The 27,189-nt window shown below is 43.4% G+C and overlaps 1 protein-coding gene across 2 annotated transcripts in view; it reads right to left on the reverse strand.

The window, feature by feature from the left end:
* Positions 1–27,189, reverse strand: part of STAB2 (stabilin 2) — a 285,642-nt gene that overhangs the window by 58,419 nt on the left and 200,034 nt on the right. For both annotated transcript variants that reach the window (XM_063927783.1, XM_063927784.1), the window contains 8 exons: positions 26,712–26,838; positions 26,230–26,379; positions 23,667–23,771; positions 21,867–21,974; positions 20,261–20,454; positions 19,280–19,421; positions 16,045–16,178; positions 14,813–14,978 (listed from right to left, as the gene is read on the reverse strand). In XM_063927783.1, the coding sequence (XP_063783853.1) occupies positions 14,813–14,978; positions 16,045–16,178; positions 19,280–19,421; positions 20,261–20,454; positions 21,867–21,974; positions 23,667–23,771; positions 26,230–26,379; positions 26,712–26,838 (1,126 nt within the window). The remainder of the gene's footprint in view (positions 1–14,812; positions 14,979–16,044; positions 16,179–19,279; positions 19,422–20,260; positions 20,455–21,866; positions 21,975–23,666; positions 23,772–26,229; positions 26,380–26,711; positions 26,839–27,189) is intronic.

Consider the following 27,189-nt stretch of genomic DNA (forward strand, 5'->3'; position numbering starts at 1 on the left):
CCTTTGCCAAGTAAAGAAATTTCTGCCGTGCTTAAGGTTTGTTTTGACAGGTTAAATATTCCTTTTTCCTGAGGGTCTATTTGAGGTATCTTTTTTTCGGGTTTTGTCCTGCCGCTGCCCCTTGTGCCTCTTCTTCTGGGTAGCTTCTTTTTGTGGGGGCTTGAGCCTTGAATCTCTCTCTGAAGAAGGTTTTCTTGGTAGTTGCTGGATTGTCTGTGTCCGGGTCCGGTGATAAAAAATTCGAGTCGCTATTGGAGTCCAGGCGTTGTAAAGCAGAGAACCTATTCTTCAGAGGTAAAGGTTTCATGTACGGAGAAACTTGATAGTTTGTAGTTCTCCATCTTTCCTGATTGCCTTTCTTTTGATATGGGGTTGTCTTCCATCTTTTAGTCCTTCGGTCTTGATAGACAGGGATACGGTTGTAATTATTTTCTTGGAATCTGCTCCAATTATTCACTTGGTTGTGCGCGTAATCTTCTTTATCTCTCAGGTATTTCTTTTGCTTACCTTTGATCACCTCTTCTTCTATACGTTCTATTTTCTTGGTTAGGGTAGCATCATTGGCTTTGAATTCCTCCTTATCTTGATGTCGTACTAGTATTTGTTCTTTTTTCTTTATGTCCTCCTCAATTGTGGTAAGAATATTCCTTTTCTCTGAGATGATTAGCCTCATTAGTTCTAATGAGCAGTTGTGGAGTGTTTCATCCCATTTCTTTATAAAATCCTGTTTATCCTGACCAAAAGTAGGTCTTTTGATAAGGCGTCGTCCTCTTGGGATTCTATTTACTGAGATGTATTGCTCCAAACCTTTGATCTCCCACCATGCTTTGATTTCTTTGGTTAGGAGTCTTTCTGTTTCCCAGAAAAGTGAGTCCATGTCCTCATCGTTAACAGTCACTTGAGATATGCTTGGATTTTCTTCGTTAAAAATCTGTTGACAGAGGTTGTTTCTTTTTTCCAAACCTCTATTTTTAAACATTATGGTGTACAGTGTGTCTTGCTGCCTCCGAGAGAAACCAGAAAATGTAGTCGAAAAGAGAAACGGGGGCGCTCAGACACATTTTCTGGTTTCTCTCGGAGGCAGCTAGACACACTGTACACCATAATGTTTAAAAATAGAGGTTTGGAAAAAAGAAACAACCTCTGTCAACAGATTTTTAACGAAGAAAATCCAAGCATATCTCAAGTGACTGTTAACGATGAGGACATGGACTCACTTTTCTGGGAAACAGAAAGACTCCTAACCAAAGAAATCAAAGCATGGTGGGAGATCAAAGGTTTGGAGCAATACATCTCAGTAAATAGAATCCCAAGAGGACTACGCCTTATCAAAAGACCTACTTTTGGTCAGGATAAACAGGATTTTATAAAGAAATGGGATGAAACACTCCACAACTGCTCATTAGAACTAATGAGGCTAATCATCTCAGAGAAAAGGAATATTCTTACCACAATTGAGGAGGACATAAAGAAAAAAGAACAAATACTAGTACGACATCAAGATAAGGAGGAATTCAAAGCCAATGATGCTACCCTAACCAAGAAAATAGAACGTATAGAAGAAGAGGTGATCAAAGGTAAGCAAAAGAAATACCTGAGAGATAAAGAAGATTACGCGCACAACCAAGTGAATAATTGGAGCAGATTCCAAGAAAATAATTATAACCGTATCCCTGTCTATCAAGACCGAAGGACTAAAAGATGGAAGACAACCCCATATCAAAAGAAAGGCAATCAGGAAAGATGGAGAACTACAAACTATCAAGTTTCTCCGTACATGAAACCTTTACCTCTGAAGAATAGGTTCTCTGCTTTACAACGCCTGGACTCCAATAGCGACTCGGATTTTTTATCACCGGACCCGGACACAGACAATCCAGCAACTACCAAGAAAACCTTCTTCAGAGAGAGATTCAAGGCTCAAGCCCCCACAAAAAGAAGCTACCCAGAAGAAGAGGCACAAGGGGCAGCGGCAGGACAAAACCCGAAAAAAAGATACCTCAAATAGACCCTCAGGAAAAAGGAATATTTAACCTGTCAAAACAAACCTTAAGCACGGCAGAAATTTCTTTACTTGGCAAAGGACTAAAATTCGCACCGACAAATCAGATGAATAAATTTGAGACTTTTATTGATCTCAACAAGTTTGTCAGAGCATTGACACTAAAGAGACATTTCGCAAGAAAAGATAAAGAAACCACACCATCTCAAGCAACCAAATCCGGTTTGAAAAGAAAATCAAAATTTTATCCTCTAGAGTCCAAAGGCAACTACATCAATGTGTTCTATGAACAAGTCAAAAAAGATTTATGTGAAGAAGATCATGAAAAAAGCAAATTCTCAAACCTAAAAAATGCTGAAAAAGAAGCACTGAAAAAATTACAAGAAAATAGAAACATTGTCATTAAGCAGGCGGACAAAGGAGGAGGCCTCGTAATAATGGACAGAGATGCATATGTGACAGAAGCTACCCGTCTCCTCAGTGACGACACCTCATACAGAAAACTTCCTAACGACCCCACAAATACATTCGTTGAAGAATTGAGAGTTTTACTAGTACAATATCTTCATAATCAAATCTTGGAAAAAGAAGAATTCCAGTACTTAATGACATCAAATCCGGTCATACCCATCTTCTACTTCCTACCAAAGATACACAAGTCCCTTGTTAATCCACCAGGTCGGCCCATTATTGCTGGAATTGACTCATTGACAGCACATATGTCTGAGTACATAGATGTCTTTCTTCAGAAATACGTGGTACAACTCCCGTCATATCTCAAAGACACGAAGAACGTCTTGGACATATTACCAATGGTACAGTGGAAGAATTCCTACTTGTGGATCACCATAGATGTCCAGAGCCTCTACACATGCATTGTACACGAAAAAGGGATTGAAGCGTGTCGGAGGTTTCTGGACAGGGATTTAGATCTCTCCACACTCCATAAAGATGCCATTTGTGACTTTATCAGGTTCATTCTCCGTCACAATTACTTTAAATTCCAGGACACTTATTTTCTCCAGACATGTGGGACAGCCATGGGGACGATTTTTGCGCCCAGCTTCGCGAATCTCCTCATGGGAAGCTGGGAGGAGGAGCATATTCATTCCAACAATCCATGTATCGATCAGCTGATACTTTATAAACGCTATATTGATGATATTCTCATAATCTGGGAAGGTCAAGAAGAAGACTTTCTGGCTTTCTTCAACTTAATATCTACTAACGACTATAACCTAAAATTCACACATCATATGGACAAAGAGAAGATCGACTTTCTGGACCTGACCTTATCAAGTGCAAATCAAAAAATCACCACCTGCAACTATATTAAACAAGTGGACACTAACAGTTACCTACACTATAAAAGCTGTCATGCAAAGGGTTGGAAGAACAACATCCCATACTCCCAATTTCACCGGATCAGACGTAACTGCAGCAATCCAGATGAGTGCGCCAAACAACTGGAACTTTATGCGGGGAGATTCAAAGAGAGACAATATCCAGAGACTACCATCAAGAAGGCACTTGAGAAAGTTTATGATGTCAAGACTGAACCGATCAAAGAGAAATCTGATGAGAAATTCATCCCCTTTATCACTACGTACAACTGCCAGGAACAGTCCATAAAGAAGTCGTTTAATAAACACTGGAACCTCCTTTTACTGGACCCCGTCCTCAAAGACATCATTCCAGAACGCCCAAAAATTGTCTTTAGAAAGACCAAAAGTCTCAAAGACATCATAGCCCCAAGTCTCTTGAAAAAAGAAGAGCCTACAAACAAAATCGGGATGCGAAATTATAAATGTGGAAACTGCAACATGTGCAAGTTTGTACATCCGGTTAGAAGACACTTCTCCAATCATAACAACTCGAAAGAATATCTAATCAAAGACTTCATGAACTGTAACTCAACCATGGTCATATATCTTTTAGAATGCACATGTGGCCTAAAATACGTGGGCAAAACGAAAAGACTACTCAAAATTCGACTACAGGAACATGTCCGAAATATAAAAAATAAAGTAGAGAATCACGCTGTTTCCAAACATTTTAAGGAAAAACACAAATGCAATCCCGAAGACCTGACATTCAAAGCCATCGAGCAAATTAAATCAGGAGAAAGAGGAGGAGATATATTGAACAAATTATCGAAAAGAGAGATGTTCTGGATCTTTGAACTGCAAACTATGGCACCGCTGGGCTTCAATGAAGCATTTGAAATCGCCCCTTTTTTATAAAAGACTCATCACCTATACTTTTAACACAAAATAGTAATATATTATGACCACAATTGCACTATATTATCGCACCTTCCTTCGTTATGACCTTGAGTCAATATAATCACCTGCAACTCAATTGCACATCTCACATCTCTGTATGTTATACTACACCTATTCCTAATCATCCCTAGCCATCGTGTAATATAAATCTTTTATCCTTTTAATATTCCAGCCTATTGGCGAAAAACCGGCTCTATCCAGCTTTATTTTGGACGTTTTTAACTTCACGAGCACTACGTGTGAACCACTACGGACTTTATGATGAAAACTTACTAAGATGGGACATACCTCTATATATGGAGAAAGAACTATATCACTATTTCATATATATATGTCTTTTTTATATATATATATTTTATATATATTTTATATTTACATTTATATTTATTTTCATTTTTATTTTTATTATTATTTTTATTTTTATTCTTATTATTATTTTTATATTTATATTTATTTTTATATTTATTTCCTTTAACTCTATCTTTAATCCGGATATGTTCCTATATACACATGTACTTATTTATTCTAATTAGTTCGTCCACTGCCATCCCTCGTCACTGCCCCCCTTGTTTCACTGATTACTGAAGCAGCAGTTGATTACTGCTGACAAGCTCCGCTGTGCAGAGCGCATCGTCACGGAGATGACGATGCGTTCCACAGTGCGTTCCACCGGCCGGCGGAAGTACCTTCCGCAAAACCGGAAGTGACGCGCGACGGACCACGCCAGGAACTAGCTGTGCGTTCCAGCGTGCGTTCCACCGCGCTGCACAGCGCCATACGAAGCTTTTAAGCTTTGTTTTTCATTACAATTTCCCTGCCTATCACCTGTTTGTGCCCTCTATACACACAATATGTAGCCACCATGCCTGAAAGTTTAATTAAACTGTCTCCCATTGCCTAAATTTGACATCACCTAACAGGAAGTGATGTCATCAATTACCTGGCCATGTGCTGGGTTCTCACTCTCTCTTCAGGTATAAATAGAGCATCTTTGCTTACTGACCTTATCCCCATGATGAAGTCTAGTTAAGGACGAAACGCGTTGGGACTGATGCACCTGAACTTCCCTTATGGGCAGATAAGCTGTTTTAATATTTAATTTTTGTACGTTTGAAATTTTACTATTTATCTTGGATGCTTACGAAAGATCTGATGTATCCCAGTCCTAATATGGACAGATAAGCTTGTCATTCAATTTTATCTTGTACGCTCGCATTACTTCTACCTTTCATGTTTTATGTGTTTTATTACATTTTGTGAAAAAACTTTTAAAAAATCCCTGGCTGTGGATTTTAAATTTTTGGGACTTGCATATACCCAGAAAGTTTTAAACACATAATTGGTCCATTTTATCTATAGATTGAACACTGTATATTTTATACTTCTACCTTTATGTTTTATGTGTGTTTTATGGTGAAAAACTTTTAAAACAAAATCCCTGGCTGTGGATTTTAAATTTGTGGGATTTACCTTTACCCAGAAAGTTTTTTAACACACAATTGGTTTATATGATCTGTAGATTGTGATTGCGTAAAAACAGTACGCGCTATGTTATTTTGTTCTTCTTTTTTCATGTACCTGTACTGGTCCTATGACTGAAGCAAAAGTCTATTTATGACAGATAAGTAGTATCCTGTTCTCAATCACATCAGCTCTATAATTTTATTAGACACTAACAGGCGCCCTTTACTTCACTTTCTAAAAAATATATATATATTAAACTGGTGGTGATTATTAAACTGGTGGTCAGGTCACTGGTCACACTATCAGCAACTTGCAAGTAGTACTCCTAAGCAGACAATCACAATATATATTATACTGGTGGTCAGTGTGGTCACAATGGCAGTGTGGCACTCTGGCAGCAAAAGTGTGCACTGTACGTTATATGTAGTACTCCTGAGTCCTGCTCTCAGACTCTAACTGCTCCCCACTGTCAGTGTCTCCCCCACAAGTCAGATATACATTATACAGTCACACTATCTATCTAACTATCACTTCAGCAAGTAGTAGTACTCCTCCTAATGCTCCCCAAAATTACTACTGTGTCTCTCTCTACTCTAGTCTCACTCTCTTCTTCTCTTCTCTATAAACGGAGAGGACGCCAGCCACGTCCTCTCCCTATGAATCTCAATGCACGTGTGAAAATGGCGGCGACGCGCGGCTCCTTATATAGAATCCGAGTCTCGCGATAGAATCCGAGCCTCGCGAGAATCCGACAGCGGGATGATGACGTTCGGGCACGCTCGGGTTAACCGAGCAAGGCGGGAAGATCCGAGTCGCTCGGACCCGTGTAAAAAAACATGAAGTTCGGGCGGGTTCGGTTTCCGATGAACCGAACCCGCTCATCTCTAGTATAAATGGGAGGTGAACTAGACAGAAAAGAGACAGGAGGGCAAAGATAAGAGCTAAGAGGGTGAGGAGAGCTTTACGGAACAAGTGCGTTTTAAGGGACTGTTTGCGGCACTTTTTCGCCCGTTTTTAAATTCGACACAATTCGACCGTCGATTTCCGGCAGGTGGAAGCCGGAATTCGACATATTCAACAAAAAACAAATTCGACAGTCCCGCTGTCGAAAAACGGCCGATTTGACGTATTTTGATTAGATTTTTAAATTTTTTTAAAAAACGGAAAAAAACCCGGAAAAAAATTGCGTGGGGTCCCCCCTCCTAAGCATAACCAGCCTCGGGCTCTTTGAGCCGGTCCTGGTTGCCAAAATACGGGAAAAAAATGACAGGGGATCCCCCGTATTTTAACAACGAGCACCGGGCTCTGCGCCTGGTCCTGGTGCAAAAAATACGGGGGACGAAAAGAGTAGGGGTCCCCCGTATTTTTTGTACCAGCACCGGGCTCCACTAGCTGGACAGATAATGCCACAGCCGGGGATCACTTTTATACAGCGCCCTGCGGCCGTGGCATTAAATACCCAACTAGTCACCCCTGGCCGGGGTACTCTGGAGGAGTGGGGACCCCTTCAATCAAGGGGTCCCACCCCCCCAGCCACCCAAGGGTCAGGGGTGAAGCCTGAGGCTGTCCCCCCCCCATCCAAGGGCTGCGGATGGGGGGCTGATAGCCTTGTTGAAAATGCAAGAATATTGTTTTTTTTTGCAGAAGAACTACAAGTCCCAGCAAGCCTCCCCCGCAAGCCGGTACTTGGAGAACCACAAGTACCAGCATGCGGGGGGGGAAACGGGCCCGCTGGTACCTGTAGTTCTACTGCAAAAAAATACCCAAATAAAAACAGGACACAGACACCGTGAAAGTATAACGTTATTACATACATGCCGACACACATACTTACCTATGTTGACACGCCGACTCTGGCCTCGTCTCCAATGTCGACGTCCGGGGTACCTGAAAATAAAATTATACTCACCTGATCCAGTGTCCGGTTCCTGATTGGCTGAAGGGACCTTTCTGTGACAGTACTCACAGGGGGTCTCTGCATTCGGGGAAAGGGGTCCCATGTGTAAACATGGGACCCCTTTCAGTCCGTGTGGATCGGGTAAATGCGTTTTTTTGTTTTGCCAAGTACGTGGATTACAATAAAAGAACCGGACACTGGATCAGGTGAGTATAATTTTATTTTCAGGTACCCCGGACGTCAACATTGGAGTCGAGGCCAGAGTCGGCGTGTCAACATAGGTAAGTATGTGTGTCGGCATGTATGTAATAAAGTTATACTTTCACGGTGTCTGTGTCCTGTTTTTATTTGGGTATTTTTTTTGCAGTAGAACTACAGGTACCAGCAGACCCGTTTCCCCCCGCATGCTGGTACTTGTGGTTCTCCAAGTACCGGCTTGCGGGGGAGGCTTGCTGGGACTTGTAGTTCTTCTGCAAAAAAACAATATTCTTACATTTTTACACATGGCTAACAGCCCCCCATCCGCAGCCCTTGGATGGGGGGGACAGCCTCAGGCTTCACCCCTGGCCCTTGGGTGGCTGGGGGGGACCCCTTGATTGAAGGGGTCCCCACTCCTCCAGGGTACCCCGGCCAGGGGTGACTAGTTGGGTATTTAATGCAATGGCCGCAGGGCGCTGTATAAAAGTGACCCCCGGCTGTGGCATTATCTGTCCAGCTAGTGGAGCCTGGTGCTGGTACAAAAAATACGGGGGACCCCTACTCTTTTTGTCCCCCGTATTTTTTGCACCAGGACCAGGCGCAGGGCTTGTGCTGGTTGTTAAAATACGGGGGATCCCCTGTCATTTCCCCCCCCGTATCTTGGCAACCAGGACCGGCTCAAAGAGCCGGAGGCTGGTTATGCTTAGGAGGGGGGACCCCACGCATTTTTTTTCTGATTTTTACACCATTCCATTAAAAAAAAAATATATGTATATTTTTAAAAATATATAAATAATACTTGTGCCTCCTAAATAGACAAACCAAGTACCTAATCCCTTCTAATATAAATAGATAATAAGATTTTACTTACCGATAAATCTATTTCTCGTAGTCCGTAGTGGATGCTGGGGACTCCGTCAGGACCATGGGGATTAGCGGCTCCGCAGGAGACAGGGCACAAAAATAAAGCTTTAGGATCAGGTGGTGTGCACTGGCTCCTCCCCCTATGACCCTCCTCCAAGCCTCAGTTAGGATACTGTGCCCGGACGAGCGTACACAATAAGGAAGGATTTTGAATCCCGGGTAAGACTCATACCAGCCACACCAATCACACCGTACAACTTGTGATCTGAACCCAGTTAACAGTATGACAAACGTAGGAGCCTCTGAACAGACGGCTCACAACAATAACAACCCGATTTTTTTGTAACAATAACTATGTACAAGTATTGGAGACAATCCGCACTTGGGATGGGCGCCCAGCATCCACTACGGACTACGAGAAATAGATTTATCGGTAAGTAAAATCTTATTTTCTCTGACGTCCTAGTGGATGCTGGGGACTCCGTCAGGACCATGGGGATTATACCAAAGCTCCCAAACGGGCGGGAGAGTGCGGATGACTCTGCAGCACCGAATGAGAGAACTCCAGGTCCTCTTTAGCCAGGGTATCAAATTTGTAGAATTTTACAAACGTGTTCTCCCCCGACCACGTAGCTGCTCGGCAGAGTTGTAATGCCGAGAACCCTCGGGCAGCCGCCCAGGATGAGCCCACCTTCCTTGTGGAATGGGCCTTGACAGATTTAGGCTGTGGCAGGCCTGCCACAGAATGTGCAAGTTGAATTGTGCTACAAATCCAACGAGCAATCGTCTGCTTAGAAGCAGGAGCACCCAGCTTGTTGGGTGCATACAGTATAAACAGCGAGTCAGATTTTCTGACTCCAGCCGTCCTTGAAATATATATTTTCAATGCCCTGACAACGTCCAGCAACTTGGAATCCTCCAAATCGCTAGTAGCCGCAGGCACCACAATAGGCTGGTTCAGGTGAAACGCTGACACCACCTTAGGCAGAAACTGAGGACGCGTCCGCAGTTCTGCCCTGTCCGAATGGAAAATCAGATATGGGCTTTTATACGATAAAGCTGCCAATTCTGACACTCTCCTGGCTGAAGCCAGGGCCAGTAGCATGGTTACTTTCCATGTAAGATATTTCAAATCCACCGATTTGAGTGGCTCAAACCAATGGGATTTGAGAAAATCCAAAACTACATTAAGGACCCACGGAGCCACTGGGGGCACAACCGGGGGCTGTATATGTAGTACTCCTTTTACAAAAGTCTGGACTTCAGGAACTGAAGCCAATTCTTTCTGGAAGAAAATCGACAGGGCCGAAATTTGAACCTTAATGGACCCCAATTTGAGGCCCATAGACAATCCTGTTTGCAGGAAATGTAGGAATCGACCCAATTGAAATTCCTCCGTGGGGGCCTTCCTGGCCTCACACCACGCAACATATTTTCTCCAAATGCGGTGATAATGTTGTGCAGTCACCTCCTTCCTGGCTTTTACCAGTGTAGGAATGACCTCTTCCGGAATGCCTTTTTCCCTTAGAATTCGGCGTTCAACCGCCATGCCGTCAAACGCAGCCGCGGTAAGTCTTGGAATAGACACAGTCCCTGCTGAAGCAGGTCCCGTCTTAGAGGTAGAGGCCACGGATCTTCCGTGAGCATCTCCTGAAGTTCCGGGTACCAAGTTCTTCTTGGCCAATCCGGAGCCACGAGTATCGTTCTTACTCCCCTTTGCCGTATAATTCTCAGTACTTTTGGTATGAGAGGCAGAGGAGGAAACACATACACTGACTGGAACACCCACGGTGTTACCAGAGCGTCCACAGCTATTGCCTGAGGGTCTCTTGACCTGGCGCAATACCTGTCCAGTTTTTTGTTGAGGCGAGACGCCATCATATCCACCTTTGGTTTTTCCCAACGGTTCACAATCATGTGGAAGACTTCTGGATGAAGTCCCCACTCTCCCGGGTGGAGGTCGTGCCTGCTGAGGAAGTCTGCTTCCCAGTTGTCCACTCCCGGAATGAACACTGCTGACAGTGCTATCACATGATTTTTCGCCCAGCGAAGAATCCTTGCAGTTTCTGCCATTGCCCTCCTGCTTCTTGTGCCGCCCTGTCTGTTTACGTGGGCGACTGCCGTGATGTTGTCCCACTGGATCAATACCGGCTGACCTTGAAGCAGAGGTCTTGCTAAGCTTAGAACATTGTAAATTGCCCTTAGCTCCAGTATATTTATGTGGAGAGAAGTCTCCAGACTTGATCACACTCCCTGGAAATTTTTTCCCTGTGTGACTGCTCCCCAGCCTCTCAGGCTGGCATCCGTGGTCACCAGGACCCAGTCCTGAATGCCGAATCTGCGGCCCTTTAGTAGATGAGCACTCTGAAGCCACCGCAGAAGAAACACCCTTGTCCTTGGAGACAGGGTTATCCGCTGATGCATCTGAAGATGCGATCCGGACCATTTTTCCAGCAGATCCCACTGAAAAGTTCTTGCGTGAAATCTGCCGAATGGAATCGCTTCGTAAGAAGCCACCATTTTTCCCAGGACCCATGTGCAATGACGCACTGACACTTTTCCTGGTTTTAGGAGGTTCCTGACTAGCTCGGATAACTCCCTGGCTTTCTTCTCCGGGAGAAACACCTTTTTCTGGACTGTGTCCAGAATCATCCCTAGGAACAGCAGACGTGTCGTCGGAAACAGCTGCGGTTTTGGAATATTTAGAATCCACCCGTGCTGTCGTAGAACTACTTGAGATAGTGCTACTCCGACCTCCAACTGTTCTCTGGACCTTGCCCTTATCAGGAGATCGTCCATTTTCTTTGAAGAAGAATCATCATTTCGGCCATTACCTTGGTAAGGACCCGGGGTGCCGTGGACAATCCAACCGGCAGCGTCTGAAACTGAGAGTGACAGTTCTGTATCACGAACCTGAGGTACCCTTGGTGAGAAGGGCAAATTTGGACATGGAGGTAAGCATCCCTGATGTCCCGGGACACCATATAGTCCCCTTCTTCCTGGTTTGCTATCACTGCTCTGAGTGACTCCATCTTGATTTGAACCTTTGTATGTAAGTGTTCAAATATTTCAGATTTAGAATAGGTCTCACCGAGCCGTCTGGCTTCAGTACCACAATATAGTGTGGAATAATACCCCTTTCCTTGTTGTAGGAGGGGTACTTTGATTATCACCTGCTGGGAATACAGCTTGTGAATTGTTTCCACTACTGCCTCCCTGTCGGAGGGAGACGTTGGTAAAGCAGACTTCAGGAACCTGCGAGGGGGAGACGTCTCGAATCTCCAATCTGTACCCCTGGGATACTACTTGTAGGATCCAGGGGTCCACTTGCGAGTGAGCCCACTGCGTGCTGAAACTCTTGAGACGACCCCCCACCGCACCTGAGTCCGCTTGTACGGCCCCAGCGTCATGCTGAGGACTTGGCAGAAGCGGTGGAGGGCTTCTGTTCCTGGGAATGGGCTGCCTGCTGCAGTCTTCTTCCCTTTCCTCTATCCCATGGCAGATATGACTGGCCTTTTGCCCGCTTGCCCTTATGGGGACGAAAGGACTGAGGCTGAAAAGACGTTGTCTTTTTCTCCTTTATACGGCAATACTTCCATGTGCCGTTTGGAATCTGCATCACCTGACCACTGTCGTGTCCATAAACAACTTCTGGCAGATATGGACATCGCACTTACTCTTGATGCCAGAGTGCAAATATCCCTCTGTGCATCTCGCATATATAGAAATGCATCCTTTAAATGCTCTATAGTCAATAAAATACTGTCCCTGTCAAGGGTATCAATATTTTCAGTCAGGGAATCCGACCAAGCCACCCCAGCGCTGCACATCCAGGCTGAGGCGATCGCTGGTCGCAGTATAACACCAGTATGTGTGTATATACTTTTTAGGATATTTTCCAGCCTCCTATCAGCTGGCTCCTTGAAGGCGGCCGTATCTGGAGACGGTAACGCCACTTGTTTTGATAAGCGTGTGAGCGCCTTATCCACCCTAAGGGGTGTTTCCCAACGCGCCCTAACTTCTGGCGGGAAAGGGTATACCGCCAATAATTTTCTATCGGGGGAAACCCACGCATCATCACACACTTCATTTAATTTATCTGATTCAGGAAAAACTACAGGTAGTTTTTTCACACTCCACATAATACCCTTTTTTGTGGTACTTGTAGTATCAGAAATATGTAACACCTCCTTCATTGCCCTTAACAAGTAACGTGTGGCCCTAAAGGAAAATACGTTTGTTTCTTCACCGTCGACACTGGAGTCAGTGTCCGTGTCTGTGTCTGTGTCGACCGACTGAGGTAAAAGGACGTTTTAACGCTCCTGACGGTGTTTGAGACGCCTGGACAGGTACTAATTGGTTTGCCGGCCGTCTCATGTCGTCAACCGACCTTGCAGCGTGTTGACATTATCACGTAATTCCTTAAATAAGCCATCCATTCCGGTGTCGACTCCCTAGAGAGTGACATCACCATTACAGGCAATTGCTCCGCCTCCTCACCAACATCGTCCTCATACATGTCGACACACACGTACCGACACACAGCACACACACAGGGAATGCTCTGATAGAGGACAGGACCCCACTAGCCCTTTGGAGAGACAGAGGGAGAGTTTGCCAGCACACACCAAAACGCTATAATTATACAGGGACAACCTTTATAAAAGTGTTTTTCCCTTATAGCATCTTAATATATATAATCATATCGCCAAATAAGTGCCCCCCCTCTCTGTTTTAACCCTGTTTCTGTAGTGCAGTGCAGGGGAGAGCCTGGGAGCCTTCCCACCAGCATTTCTGTGAGGGAAAATGGCGCTGTGTGCTGAGGAGAATAGGCCCCGCCCCCTTTTCGGCGGGCTTCTTCTCCCGTTTTTCTGAGACCTGGCAGGGGTTAAATACATCCATATAGCCCCAGGGGCTATATGTGATGTATCTTTTAGCCAGTATAGGTATTTAATTGCTGCCCAGGGCGCCCCCCGCAGCGCCCTGCACCCTCCGTGACCGCTGGTGTGAAGTGTGTGACAACAATGGCGCACAGCTGCAGTGCTGTGCGCTACCTCATGAAGACTGAAAAGTCTTCTGCCGCCGGTTTCTGGACCTCTTCACTTTTCGGCATCTGCAAGGGGGTCGGCGGCGCGGCTCCGGGACCGGACTCCATGGCTGGGCCTGTGTTCGATCCCTCTGGAGCTAATGGTGTCCAGTAGCCTAAGAAGCCAATCCATCCTGCACGCAGGTGAGTTCACTTCTTCTCCCCTAAGTCCCTCGTTGCAGTGAGCCTGTTGCCAGCAGGACTCACTGTAAAATAAAAAACCTAAAAACTTTTTCTAAGCAGCTCTTTAGGAGAGCCACCTAGATTGCACCCTGCTCGGACGGGCACAAAAACCTAACTGAGGCTTGGAGGAGGGTCATAGGGGGAGGAGCCAGTGCACACCACCTGATCCTAAAGCTTTATTTTTGTGCCCTGTCTCCTGCGGAGCCGCTAATCCCCATGGTCCTGACGGAGTCCCCAGCATCCACTAGGACGTCAGAGAAATGCTATTACCAATAAAAAAAACACACAAAAAAACATGTTTTTAATTTTTTTTATTAGATTCCGCCAGCAAAGTGTGGCGGATTGAAAATGACGAATAAACTGTCTAAAAGCACTGTTGTCGAATTTACAATCTTCAATTGAATATACTTTTGTCGAAATGCCGCATTTGTACCATTGCAGAAATGTCGAATTTGACAAATGTCGAATTTCAAAAAGTCGAATTTGGAATGGCCGTTTTTTTGGCAAAAAGTACTGTATTTTTGGCGAAAATGTCCCGTTTTTCGACATTCTCGGGAATTCGACCACATTTGCATATACCCCGAAGTGTGGATTGAGATGAGGTTTTAGTGGATTGAAGTAAAAGCCAGATTGAAGCTGATGAAGGAAGGAGTGGGTGGAATGGAATGTGGACATGCGTTGGAAGAGGAGTCTTTCCAAGAAGTCGGAGGCAATAGAGAGGAGAAAGATGGTAGCTGTAGTTAGAGAGTGGGTAAGGATTGAGAGAGGGTTATTATTTTAGAATGGGAGAGACAATGGTGCGTTTAAAGGAGGGGATAGTGCCAGAACAATACCTTTATATCTGTAACAGAAAACATCCCAGGTCTCAGAAATGTTTTCCTTAACCCCATAGTCGACAATCCCTACATGTCCTAACCCACAATTTGGGCTGGAGTACGCTGTGGGATATGCCACCCTTGCTCCATCCAACCAGCCCGCTGAACATAAATGGTAGTTAGCCTGAAATAAATATCACATAATGTCAAAAGAGTATAAGGATTAAAGACTAACAAAGAGCAGAAGATACAAAATGTTTTTTTTTTTCATGCATTAAAATGTAAAACATTAGAGAATTGATCAGAGTTAAGGCCCATACACACTAGGGGAGAAAATAAAAGACCTCGCTCAGAAGGGCCATTCTGAGCGAGATCTTTTACAATCTCGTCTAGTGTATGTGTACACTCAATGTCATTAACGATGGGAGGCCACATCGTTAATGACATTGAGTGTACACACACACTAGACGAGATTGTAAAAGATCTTGCTCAGACACTCAATGTCATTAACGATGCGCGCTCCCGTGCATCGTTAACGACCCCCACCCTCGTCTGAACATGTAGAGACAATGGAGGTCCTCGTTAACGACAGCCATGCTACAGCTGCAGCATGGGCGTAGTTTCCTCCCGCCGCCCCCCCCGCTGTCACTTCCTTCCCTGCTGGCATCGGCAAGTGTGTATGCTGCCAATATCGGCGTTGGTGGGGGGTAGTTTAGTGTGTATGGGCCTTAAGACAATCTTATATTGACTTCTAATTTAATTTACACATGTACAGAGAGAAGTTTTGCTAGAAGAAGCACTTATCCTATTGCTTAAAGTGCCCAAACATGCTACACCTAACTGCTGCCTGGCTGGGTTTCTGTGTGTTTTCCCTTGTTTCCTTGAACTGAAAACACCTGCTTACCGCATCATACAGGTCATATACAGTAGGTCTCATTGACCCAAAGTCCAGGAATGGTAGTGTTACACAGCTGTTAAGTGATTGACAGTAGAGGGCTATTCTCTGGTCCTTGGCTGTCTTGCTTGGAACTCATTTCCCTGGAATGTATCATCTAGCAGAATACTTGGGGCACAAGTGCTTCACAGTTGTGGATCTTTTAGCAAAATATAATGTTTATATTCAGATTAAAAATATTTTATAATGGATGCAGTAGCAATGCATACTAGATAGACTTACATTATGAAAATATATATTTTTTTGCAACCTTCAAAACAGATTTACTGAAATCATCATCTTATTAAAGCATCACCTTTTGAGCATAAGATAGCTGGTTATATGTGGCTAGAGTTCCACCCTCAGCATTGCAAGCTTGGCTGGCTTCATTAAAGTTGTATTTATACTGTCCTTTGGGAGAACGCAAATGAAACACTCCAACTTTTTCATCTGTGGGAATAAAAAAAAATATTTACACATCTATCTATCTATCTATCTATCTATCTATCTATCTATCTATCTATCTGTCTGTCTGTCTGTCTGTCTGAGGAAAAAAAATTCAATTATCACTTACAATGGGCCCATTATAAATACTGGTGATCTACAAAACAGGTTATATATTATTGAAAAAGGACACTCCACATTTGCCATTATAATTGTGCAAAGTTTATTAGTAAATTGTTTTTTATGTATGTGTTTTTATTCATGCGATACCCTTGCTTATATACATGTGATATTTTTAGAAGAAATATGTTACTAGTTTTTAAGAAAAAATCCCTATATTGATAGAAAATAAAAAAGCAAAATTATTGCAAAACTCTTCTGGTGGTTTTTGGTACATATCAGACTGGGATTAATGAAATTAGCGGATACTCTTGTCAGAAAAAAACTAATTGGATACCGCCCATAAAGTACCAACCATTCAGCTAACTGTCATTTTTCAAACACAACCAGTAAAATATAAGGCAGAAGCTGATTGGCTGGTACTTTGTCTCTCACAATTTTATCTCTCTCTGAGCTGTGATAAAAAAACAAACCCTCAGGGTTCTATTTATTATCATTTGCATCCAGCACCCAAAAAGAAACATTCCTTATCGCTGCAATAAGGAATCTTTAGTTTCCCTTATATACCATTAGTGAGTCGCAGGGACAGGGGCTCCAATAGGAATCAATCCCGGTGACCACTGAGAAGTAATGTGATTGCATTGAGTTCACTTTACTTCCTCATTTGTCCCCTCAGCTGTGCTACTGCGCATGCGCTGACGGACGTCAGCATATATGCAAGACGGCAGGTGTGCTGACAGCTCTGCTGGGCCATGATACTGGAAGTGGGAAATGAAAGAAGTGTGGTCAGACCCCTTCCTTAGAAAATGATAAAAAGAAAGCTTATGTGCGGGATGCCAGTCTCAGATCGTGTGGGCAGGGGCGACAGCGGAACGTGGGGGGGAACTGGCGCAATCTCTCACCCCCACAGATCACGCAGCTATAAAGAGGGCACTGACTGCTTCTGCAGCTGCCTCTCTCCCCAGCACACAACATGAAACAAAACACAGCCCCTCTTCCTTGGACATATAAGATAAGATGCACATCCACACACCCCCTTCCCCACCAAACATAGTATACATGCTGTCACTCCCCGCCCCCCCCCTCCCCCTTCCCGGACATAAGATTCCCACCGCGCACATCCCCGAGCATAGGCCATCTGCCGTTTCCACCCTCCCCCAGATATAGATTACAATTTTATTGGTAGGGGCCCTGACAATTGGTTGCCCTGGGACAGCCATAATCCTTAATCTGGACCTGACCATTCCCCTTCAGCAGGTGTCTTGAGTAAAGTCAGTGGTCTTACAGCAACTGAGGCAGCGACTTGTTGTGAACTAAAGGTACCAGCATGCCTTTACACTGCGGAGGTGCGGTTGGTGGTGGCAGGAGAGGACAGGATGAACATCAGTCAGAGCGGGGGAGGCAGGGTGGAGCAGGGTCCGTTTACTAGTATATATACTAGCTTTAGAGTCTGTTCTCCAGATGGGAGCCCTGAAAAAATATCAAATCTCCTCTCCTAGAGGAATAGCACTGGTCCCCTCTAGAACCCAGATACCATGGTACATAAATGTAAAATTACGCACTGTAGTCAACCTATAGTGGTATCACAAGTGCCAGAATGCACTGACAGCCCATGAATGGGATTTATTTTATTTATTTTTGCACACTGATGCTTGTAGCTCTAAGCAGCTAGAGATCAGGTCTCATCCTATACTTTTATCATACACACTAAAATTATTATTATTATTAATTAACAGTTTCTTATATAGCGCAGTATATTCCACTGCACTTTACAATTGGAAACAACAGTGATAAAACAAAACTGGCTAATAACAAACAAACAAACAAACAAACAAACAAACAAACAAACAAACATAGAGGGCCTTCTTGCAAGCTTACAATCTATAGGGAAATAGGTCTTGATACACAAGGATATGCTAATGTACCTATTACATAATGGTGCAACCAGATTGCAGAGGTTCTTATGGGCCATATGATCCAATCACACAACAATGTTGGCCAACGGTCAGGAGGATGTGGAAGTGAAGATAGAGAAAATATGTAAAGTTATGTGTGGACTATATAGAGGGGATGTAATTGGGTAGGATTGCTTCTGAAGGTTATGTGGGTGGGTCTAGAATTTGATAAGCTTGTATGAATTTGAGTTTTCAGGGAACGCTTGAAGGTTGGGAGACTAGAGGTGAGTCTTATTGTGTTTGGGAGGGCATTCCACAGAGTTTGTGCAGCCCAAAGAAAGTTCTGCAATTGTGAATGGGAGCAAATAATGTATATGGATGAGAGACAGAGATCTTGTGCAGAGCGGAGAGGTCGGGTTGGGAGATATTTTGAGATAAGCAGAGATGTATGATGGCATAGTTTGGTTAATAGTCCTATGTGTAAGTAAAAGTAAAGTAACCATTGGAGGGACTGATAGAGGGGATCAGCAGACGATGAACGTCAAGCGAGGAAGATCGGCCTCACAGCTGCATTCAAAATGGATTGTAGTGGTGAGAGTCTGTTTTTGGGAAGACCAGTAAGGAGATTACTGCAATAATCAATGCGGGAGACACATGTTATACACATTGGATGCAATCCAGACAGCAGACAATGGCCACAACCGGAATCCCGGCGCACAGAGGCTATTTCCACTTGTGGATGTCCACGACACCGATAGAGTGAGAATAGAACCTGTGGTGAGCACAGTTAGCCACTGAGCCCACAAGGGGACTCTTCGCGCTTACTCCGCTGCTGGCATTCTGGCGTGCGGGATGTCGCTGTCGGGATCTTGACAGCTGGCATCCCGCCTGCCGGTAAATAGTATGTATTCAATACACACTATTATTAGTATTTATACACACTATTGTCTAACTTGTAGAAACCGAAACACATTTTCCTGCACACTGATATATTACACAACAACAGAGACATTCATCACATTACTATATCACACTGGTACAGCTTTTCTAGTGATATTATACTAATGACATTGTCATCAATTACACACTCACCTAAAAAGTGCAGATCGGCACATACAGCATCTGCGTGGCACTGCCCATTACTTTGCAGGCATCGGTCAATGGGCAGTTTCTTTAATTCACAGTTCACACCATCACCAATATACTGCTCCTTACACTCACATTTACTTTTGTCCTATGAAAATATTAAATAGAATATTATGCAGGATTGCGACTGGAACATCAAAGAAAACCAACAAATGAATATGTAGTTACTATGTCAACATTAAGAAGGCCGTCAGGTTCAGGATGTCGACATAATCGGTCAGAATATCTGCATGTTCAAAGTGTCCACATTATGCATGTCTACAGTATGAACATTTGAGCTGTAGGGTTAAGCTGCAGGTTAGGATAAGGGAAATCGTATTGTTGACATGGTATACGACACCCAATCCATGAAGGCAACATGTGTCTAGCGCAATTCAGTTTCAATTTTTTAGAGAAACTTAAGAAATATTAGACCATACAGAAGCAGATTTTTTTTAATATAATTCTGATTTCATTCCAGCTAAGTTGAAAGTGCCAAAAAGCAATGTGCATGCTTCTACAGAGAAAACAATAGCAATGAGTGACACAGTGCCAGTCCTGGCTTCTTCTGTGCATGCGCCATTTGTCTGGTGATTTCCATCAGACTGGTGTCGGCGCCATATTGTTTATGAAATCTGAGAAAATATGGCACCGGCCTCAGCTCCACTTCCCTTTGACACAGGAGCCTGTGTGCACCATACGCCCCTGTGGTGAAAGTGACATTATATCCAGGGCTTGTTTTCACTAGTTCTCCAAGTAAATCCCCATCCCCCATAGTCTGTATATATCTAATGATCTTATTTTGATTTACAGTCACACAAAGTAACAAGTTTCATATTGATCATAAATATGAACTTTAGAGAGAAGAGAGACAAATATGGCACAAGCAAACAAAAATATCTCTCTTCTTACTATAGTTTACAATATCTAATATACTAATATACATACTGGTCCAGTTATAGTACAGATGGCATGTTCACTGCAACCGCCGTTCAGTCCATCAGCACATGGGTTAATTGGTATACACACTTTGCCATCTCCACTATATCCCTTTAGGCAGCTACAAGTAACTTTAACACCACTTTGTGAACACTTTGCATTCTTGTCACATCCACCGTTATTTGATTGGCAAAGATTGGCCACTAGAGGAAAAGAAAAGTACGGTCATTACACTGTGGAGTCAGAATCTCTCTCTCTCTCTCTCTCTCTATATATATATATATATAAAAAGAGGAATACAAATGTTTTACTGGCGGCCGGTAAAGCATATGTATCCCTATTCATATATATATATATATATATATATATATGTGTGTGTGTGTGTGTGTGTGTGTGTACAGATGCCGACAGCAGGACCCCCGCCACCAGTATGCCGGCAGTGGGGTGAGCGCTAGAAAGCCCCTTGTGTGTTCGCCACAGGTTATAGTCTCCCTCTATGGGTGTCGTGGACACCCATAGACAGAGAAAAGCCTGTAGCGCATTTCACCACCTGTCGGGAATCCGGCATTGGCATTGTGACCTCCAGGATCCCGACAGGTGGTCTCCCGATTGCTATCTATCTCTCTCTCTATATATATATATATATATATATATATATAGTTATTTTTTATCAAGTTTTGCATACAACAAGGGCACAGCAGCAAGTGGTACATGGAAGCAGTAGAACAAAGATCAAACCATTTCCAATGAGAGAACAGGACTCTAGGCAACACTATTAAGTAACATAACATTGGGGGTAATTCAGATCTGATCGTAGATGTGCTACATTTAGCACATCAACAGTACGATCATTTACTCTGACACCCAGCACAGGGATCTGTAGGTATGTATTTAAACTCACTATGTTGCACTGTTTGATTGTTTGGTGTGTCCTGATGATGGGGGGGAAGTACCCCGAAACATTGAAAAATAAAGCACCTTTTTCACTAAGAGCGGAGTCCAGGAGTGCCACCTTGCTGTATATGGATACACACACACACACACACACACACACACACACACACACACACACACACACACACACACACACACACACACACACACACACTATATATATATATATATATATATATATATATACATACACACACACACACATTAGCAGAGTTGTGGGTTGGGTTTTATCAGACTTTTGGGAACTTTAATTTTCTCAAAAATTCTTTGAAGCTTTACAACTCTATAGTTTCTGTCATCTGAGTGTTATTTCCCAGATGAAATTCAGGAGGCAGAACTATCGGCACAGTAGAGTTCTCCCTCTGGTGTCTGAAATTCTTTATTCAGAAAGTAATATAATGGAGTATTCAAGTGGCTTCACTAAAGTTGTTAGTGATAATTGAGGAGGGAAGTCCATCTGTACTTTATTTGGGCAACGTGCATCAGTGAAGTCTATAATAAGCCACCTGTGTTTAAGCAGACAGTTTCTGGGCTCAAACTTTGTAATTTTTGAATCATAATTATACTCCATGAAAGTGTACAGTAGGTGTGGCTAGATGTTGCAATGTAGTCTAGCAGCAATGTTGTAATCTCAATCACTGTAAGCAATCTACAGCATTACCTTTACATGTCCTTCCATCTCCCTCATAAAACCTTTTACATTCACATAAGTTATCCTTCTTGCAGACAGCGTCTCTGGAACACGGAGGAGAGCAGACAGGTGGCAACACTGTAACAATAAGAGATAGCCATCAGATTTGTAGTACATGGATGCAGGGACATATAAGGGCAGCATATGAAGTCTGTAAGGGCCCCATACAGAGCCTAAGGGTAGATAGAACACATATACAAATGGGGAATATATTTTGTAAGAGCCCAGGTATACACATGTGTGCCCCGTATAGCCTTAACTTAAGCAGCGTACCCCAATGTAGCTACACCCTCTACTACAGTGGTATTATGCCTTACTTAGGACTAGACAACATACTGTATATACTTATCTAGACTGACTTAACCCTTCAGACCACTAAATCTAACCCATTAGCCACACTTCTTACCGATAGCTTCCAGTGCTAGTGACACTGTGACATGGAAATTTAGCCCTAACGTCACTGATAAACCACTGTCCAAAGCTGGTTGAAATGACTGACGTGCACAATTGTTCGCTGTATCTAGGCTTGTCAATAAAATGCTAAATAGCATCTTAAATAAATTATTTAAAACACTGTATTGTGTTGTGTAGTGAAAATTAATTCACACCATTAGATATTAGTTGTTTAATACATCAAAGTAAGTTAAAATAACTTGGGCCGGAGGACACCGCCCAGTGTACTAAACAAGTAAGATACGATCAATAGATATCCCACCACAATGCCAATTCCTTTATATCAGGGGCACTACCACATGATTGGCATAATGCAGGTATGGCACTAACATTTATAAAGGTACACAATTCAGAGTCCAGACATTATAACTAGATGCGAGTCTGATATTAGCTGTGGGTACAATATTTGAAACAATTCTATGGGCTCCTCAGCCTGATGTAGAGGTGCATGTAATCTCACTGTCAGACGCAGTGGAGCACTTTTATGCCACTGGGTACATGCCAAAGCCGTACTGTGCACTTAGCAATGATTGAACAGCGATAGCACATGCACACAGTGACAGGTAGTCAGCATTTGGGGGTGTCTAGAATAACGCAGGCATGTCAGGACTGCTTTATGGGTGTTCCCTAGTCAGGCCCTGCAATTTGTTTGCAGTTGGTGAGACCCTGGTGTCCTAGGAGAGCCACTCTATCTGAGACAGCATCAGGTTGCTCAGAGGTCTGATGGTGTGACGGATGTGCGACCGTTGACCCCGCTTATGTAAATGAGTGTCGGATGCGAGATGCTGACAGCCGGCATTTCTGTGCACAAGACATCAGCATATTTTACATCACTGAGTGTATTACTGAACCAGGCCCACTATTCAGATAACATACTGCCAGCATTCGTCATGGAGACCATGCCACACATACCAATCTGAATAGGTTTTAGCACTGAGTTGCAAACTATACAGCCATATTTTGCTAATGCATTTGATACCATACAAAGATTGCTACATAAAATAAGAGTACTTGGAGTAGGGATAGCCACCAACTGGATGAGGAATTCATCAGAAGCACAGGAAGATTCACAATTGGAAAGGTAGCAGACTATATAACACCCTCACCAAGATATTGTATTCAGCTATAATTATTAGATATTAGTCTGATTATCATTTATGGGGTCAGTAAAGATTTCCTTTCTTCTAGTTGAGGATAAATGGCAGCTTCCCCATTGAGGTTCTGTTTTGCCTTAGTCTGGATCAAACAGCAGGTCATATAAGACTGTACTTTTATACTAGGTACATAAAACAGCATAGTGAAATAATCCTGAGAAACCTAGTTTTGTTTCACAACGTTTTCCGGTCCATTGGGTTGCACAGGTACACAGTCCGGTTCCACTGGTGCCCTCATCACACTGGCCATTCTCCGTGCAATCACAGGCTGCAAGACATGAATCAATAACTCAGTACAATGTTATGCATTCTTCCTTTGAGCGGTATCCAATTGCTGCTGCTAATTTACCGCAAGGCAAAAATGGGCTATCCAAGCCCATTCTTACTGTGTGGTAAATGACCTGTTTCCGGTGATAACACATGGGGGATCTGGGATAAGTTCCCGGACACGTGATATCACTGAAAAATGGGTCTCTGAGGGCTGCTTATCTGGGGTTCTACGGGCAGTACGGATGGTGTAATGGTTAGCATTACTGCCTCACAGCACTGAGGTCATGGGTTCGATTCCCACCATGGCCCAACTGTGTGGAGTTTGTATATTCTCCCCGTACTTGCGTGGGTTTCCTCCCACATTCCAAAAATATACTGGTAGGTTAATTGGATCCCAATAAAAAATTAACCCTAGCGTGAATGTGTGTGTGTGTACATGTGGTAGGGAATATAGATTGTAAGCTCTACGGGAGCAGGGACTGATGTGCATGGCCAAATATTCTCTGTAAAGCGCTGCGGAATATGTGTGCGCTATATAAATAACTGGTAATAATAATAATAATCCCCAATAAGTGCCGGCAGTCAGGGCTAATTGGATAGCCCCCAAGGGATCCATTAGCTGCAGTCATTTATGTCTCTAGCAATGTTCACCAGTCATGATCCCAAAAGATAATACAGTCATTTTACTACACATCTTCAGTGTTATAGACTAGCATGTTACAAATACATTAGAATCATAGGACCATATTTTGTAACCTGTACGAAATAGCCATGTACAGTACTGCTAAATGATGAACACACACACAGTGGAACATTTACTAACATAGATGAATGTTGTGCAAATAGGCATAGCACCTTTTGTGTAAGATATAAAAGCTACCCGTCTGCTCTATTAATGTCTGTCACAAAATTCTATTTCTACAGAATAGGTTGGTGGAATGATGGTCAGGTGACAGCACTGGCTACTGTATAATACGCAGTAACCAAACCGATGCTCACTTTCATTTCAGTGGGTTTGAGTCACAAGACACTTTACTTCAAAGACTGTTAGTACTGCAATTAACTTTCATTATTGTGGTTACTACTATACAAATGATGGGTCGCTTAGCCATCTTTCTGTGTAACTAATTAATGCATGTTATTATAATCAAGTGGTTGTACTTACTGTTATCCTTTTCTCTAAATCCATTTGGGGGTCACTACTTACCTTAGGGTATAAAGGGCAGAGTGCAGGATATGGCACTCAAACTGCTACAACTCATTTGCAATGTGGCTCCGCCCCTAAATAACCCTCCCTGCAAATAGCTGCTTAGTACTTTTCTAACAAAGCCCTTAGGATAGGAGTAAACTTTGTAGTAACCCCAGAACCATGAAGGATTGGACCGTAGTGTCTCCCAAATGGCTTTAGAGTACAAAAATGCCATTTTCTCTTACATTCTCTTTGGGGGATACTACTAATCTTAGGGACATCATAAAGCGGTCTCTGAGGAGGGTACACTCAGCAACCCTGTGCGAGACAAAAGCATTAACCAAAGCCAACTATTTTGGAGACTGATCACCATGCACTGTAACATTTTTAGAAGTGTAGACGGAAATCCCTCCATCTATGGCTTTTTATACCACAACATCAAGGAAAATAGATGACAGAACTGTTAAGTGCCGTTTTCTCTCCGTTCACACTCACCGCTCCGCTGCCCGCCGCTTCCCCTTAACTCCCCCGTCTGCCTTCTTATTTCCCTCTCCCTCCTCTTCACCGCGGCGGCCACGGAGTTCTACTATCGCAGCACTCCCCCTGGCGGTTGGTGCATGCGTACCACTCACTTTCTTTCTTTTTTTTCAGGCATGCGCACACAGCCTTTCTGGACGGATCCTGGAGGCTTACTGCGCCGCAGTTGCAGCTTCCGGCCTTGCGCATACGCCAACTGCCATGGGGAGCGCTGCGACAGGAGAACTCCGTGGCCGCCGCGGTGAAGAGGAGGGAGAGGGAAATAAGAAAACAGACGGGGGAGTTAAAGGGGAAGCGGCGGGCAGCGGAGCGGTGAGTGTGATCGGAGATAAAACGGCACTTAACGCGGGGGGCGAAGGATAGTACATCCCGCCCGCAATCTGTAACATGGCAGTTAGTAGCTGTTTGGCTGGTACTTTATCTCCTTCCACTTTATCTCTCTCCAAGGCTTAGTACATAGACCGCAAAATCGCAGACACTTCCTTTTAAGGTTCTAGCAATATGCAATCCACTAATAACAACCAACTTGATAATATCAAGTCAGTGTCCACTCCTGCCCCTCTAATGACAACCATGGGAATGAAAGTAGACCTTTGTCTTCACCTTTAAATACCTGTAGAATTATTCTAGATTCATATATACAGCCATAGTCCTATAGGACCCTGCTTCTCTCACCCTAGAAAGCCAGTTCCGTATATATGTAAGAATAGAGAGAATACATTTTACATACGTTTACAGTTCGCTCCATATCTTCCTGGCGCACATGACTCGCAAGCTGTTCCATTAAATTCAGCACTGCATTTGCATTCTCCGGTGCCCGCATATCCTTCATCACAGGTTCCATGTTTATTGCATGGCATCTCAGGGCTCCCAGGACAGGCTGGCAAAACAAGATATATTGCAAGTAAAAATACATTCTAACAAATCAAAATTATATAAGTAGTAAAATAAAGTGTATAATGGAGTTGAGGGCAGTGGATACAAACAGATACATCATCATGGACTATGGACTATGATTGTGAAGGTGAAAGTTTAGTTAGCCATAATTGGCATCATAATACTTAATACAGGTGAAACATTAAAATAAAACGCTATAAAGGAGTAAAGGTACAGACATGTCTAAAGAAATAATTAGCATAAAAATGTCCACTCAGCTGATGTGAGCGGATTGTTGATGTATACCCATCATAAATAGGGCATTAGAACACTGACCTTGGCAATCTCGGCCAAAGTATCCTTTGCAGCACTTGGACATCCAGAGAACCATGGTGCATTCCTGGCGGCAGCCCTCTATAACTCTCCTAGAGCTCACCTCGTACTGACACTTTGACTTTTGGCCCTGTATAATAAATGTTATACACAGATTTTTCACATACTTGTGATGGATAGGAATAATGTGCATTTCCAATATCTCCATATTCCTTTATCTATAAATATAAGTGATATCTTCTACATCCTCTATATATGCAATGTTTATTTCCTTTTGAGCCACATAAATGACTGGATGGCAGAGTGTCCAAAGTATGTTAAAGTGCACCTGCCTACACACAGCAAAAGGTATACGTTCAGGATCCCGTCTGTCAGGATCCCGTCAGCCAAAATACAGATGCTGGAATCCCGACAGCTGTCAGAATCCCGACCAGGTCAGCGTCCTGACACTGGGAAACCAACAGCCGGAATCCCAAAGATA

The sequence above is a fragment of the Pseudophryne corroboree genome, chromosome 6 (assembly GCF_028390025.1).
Source record: "Pseudophryne corroboree isolate aPseCor3 chromosome 6, aPseCor3.hap2, whole genome shotgun sequence".
Taxonomy (NCBI): domain Eukaryota; kingdom Metazoa; phylum Chordata; class Amphibia; order Anura; family Myobatrachidae; genus Pseudophryne; species Pseudophryne corroboree.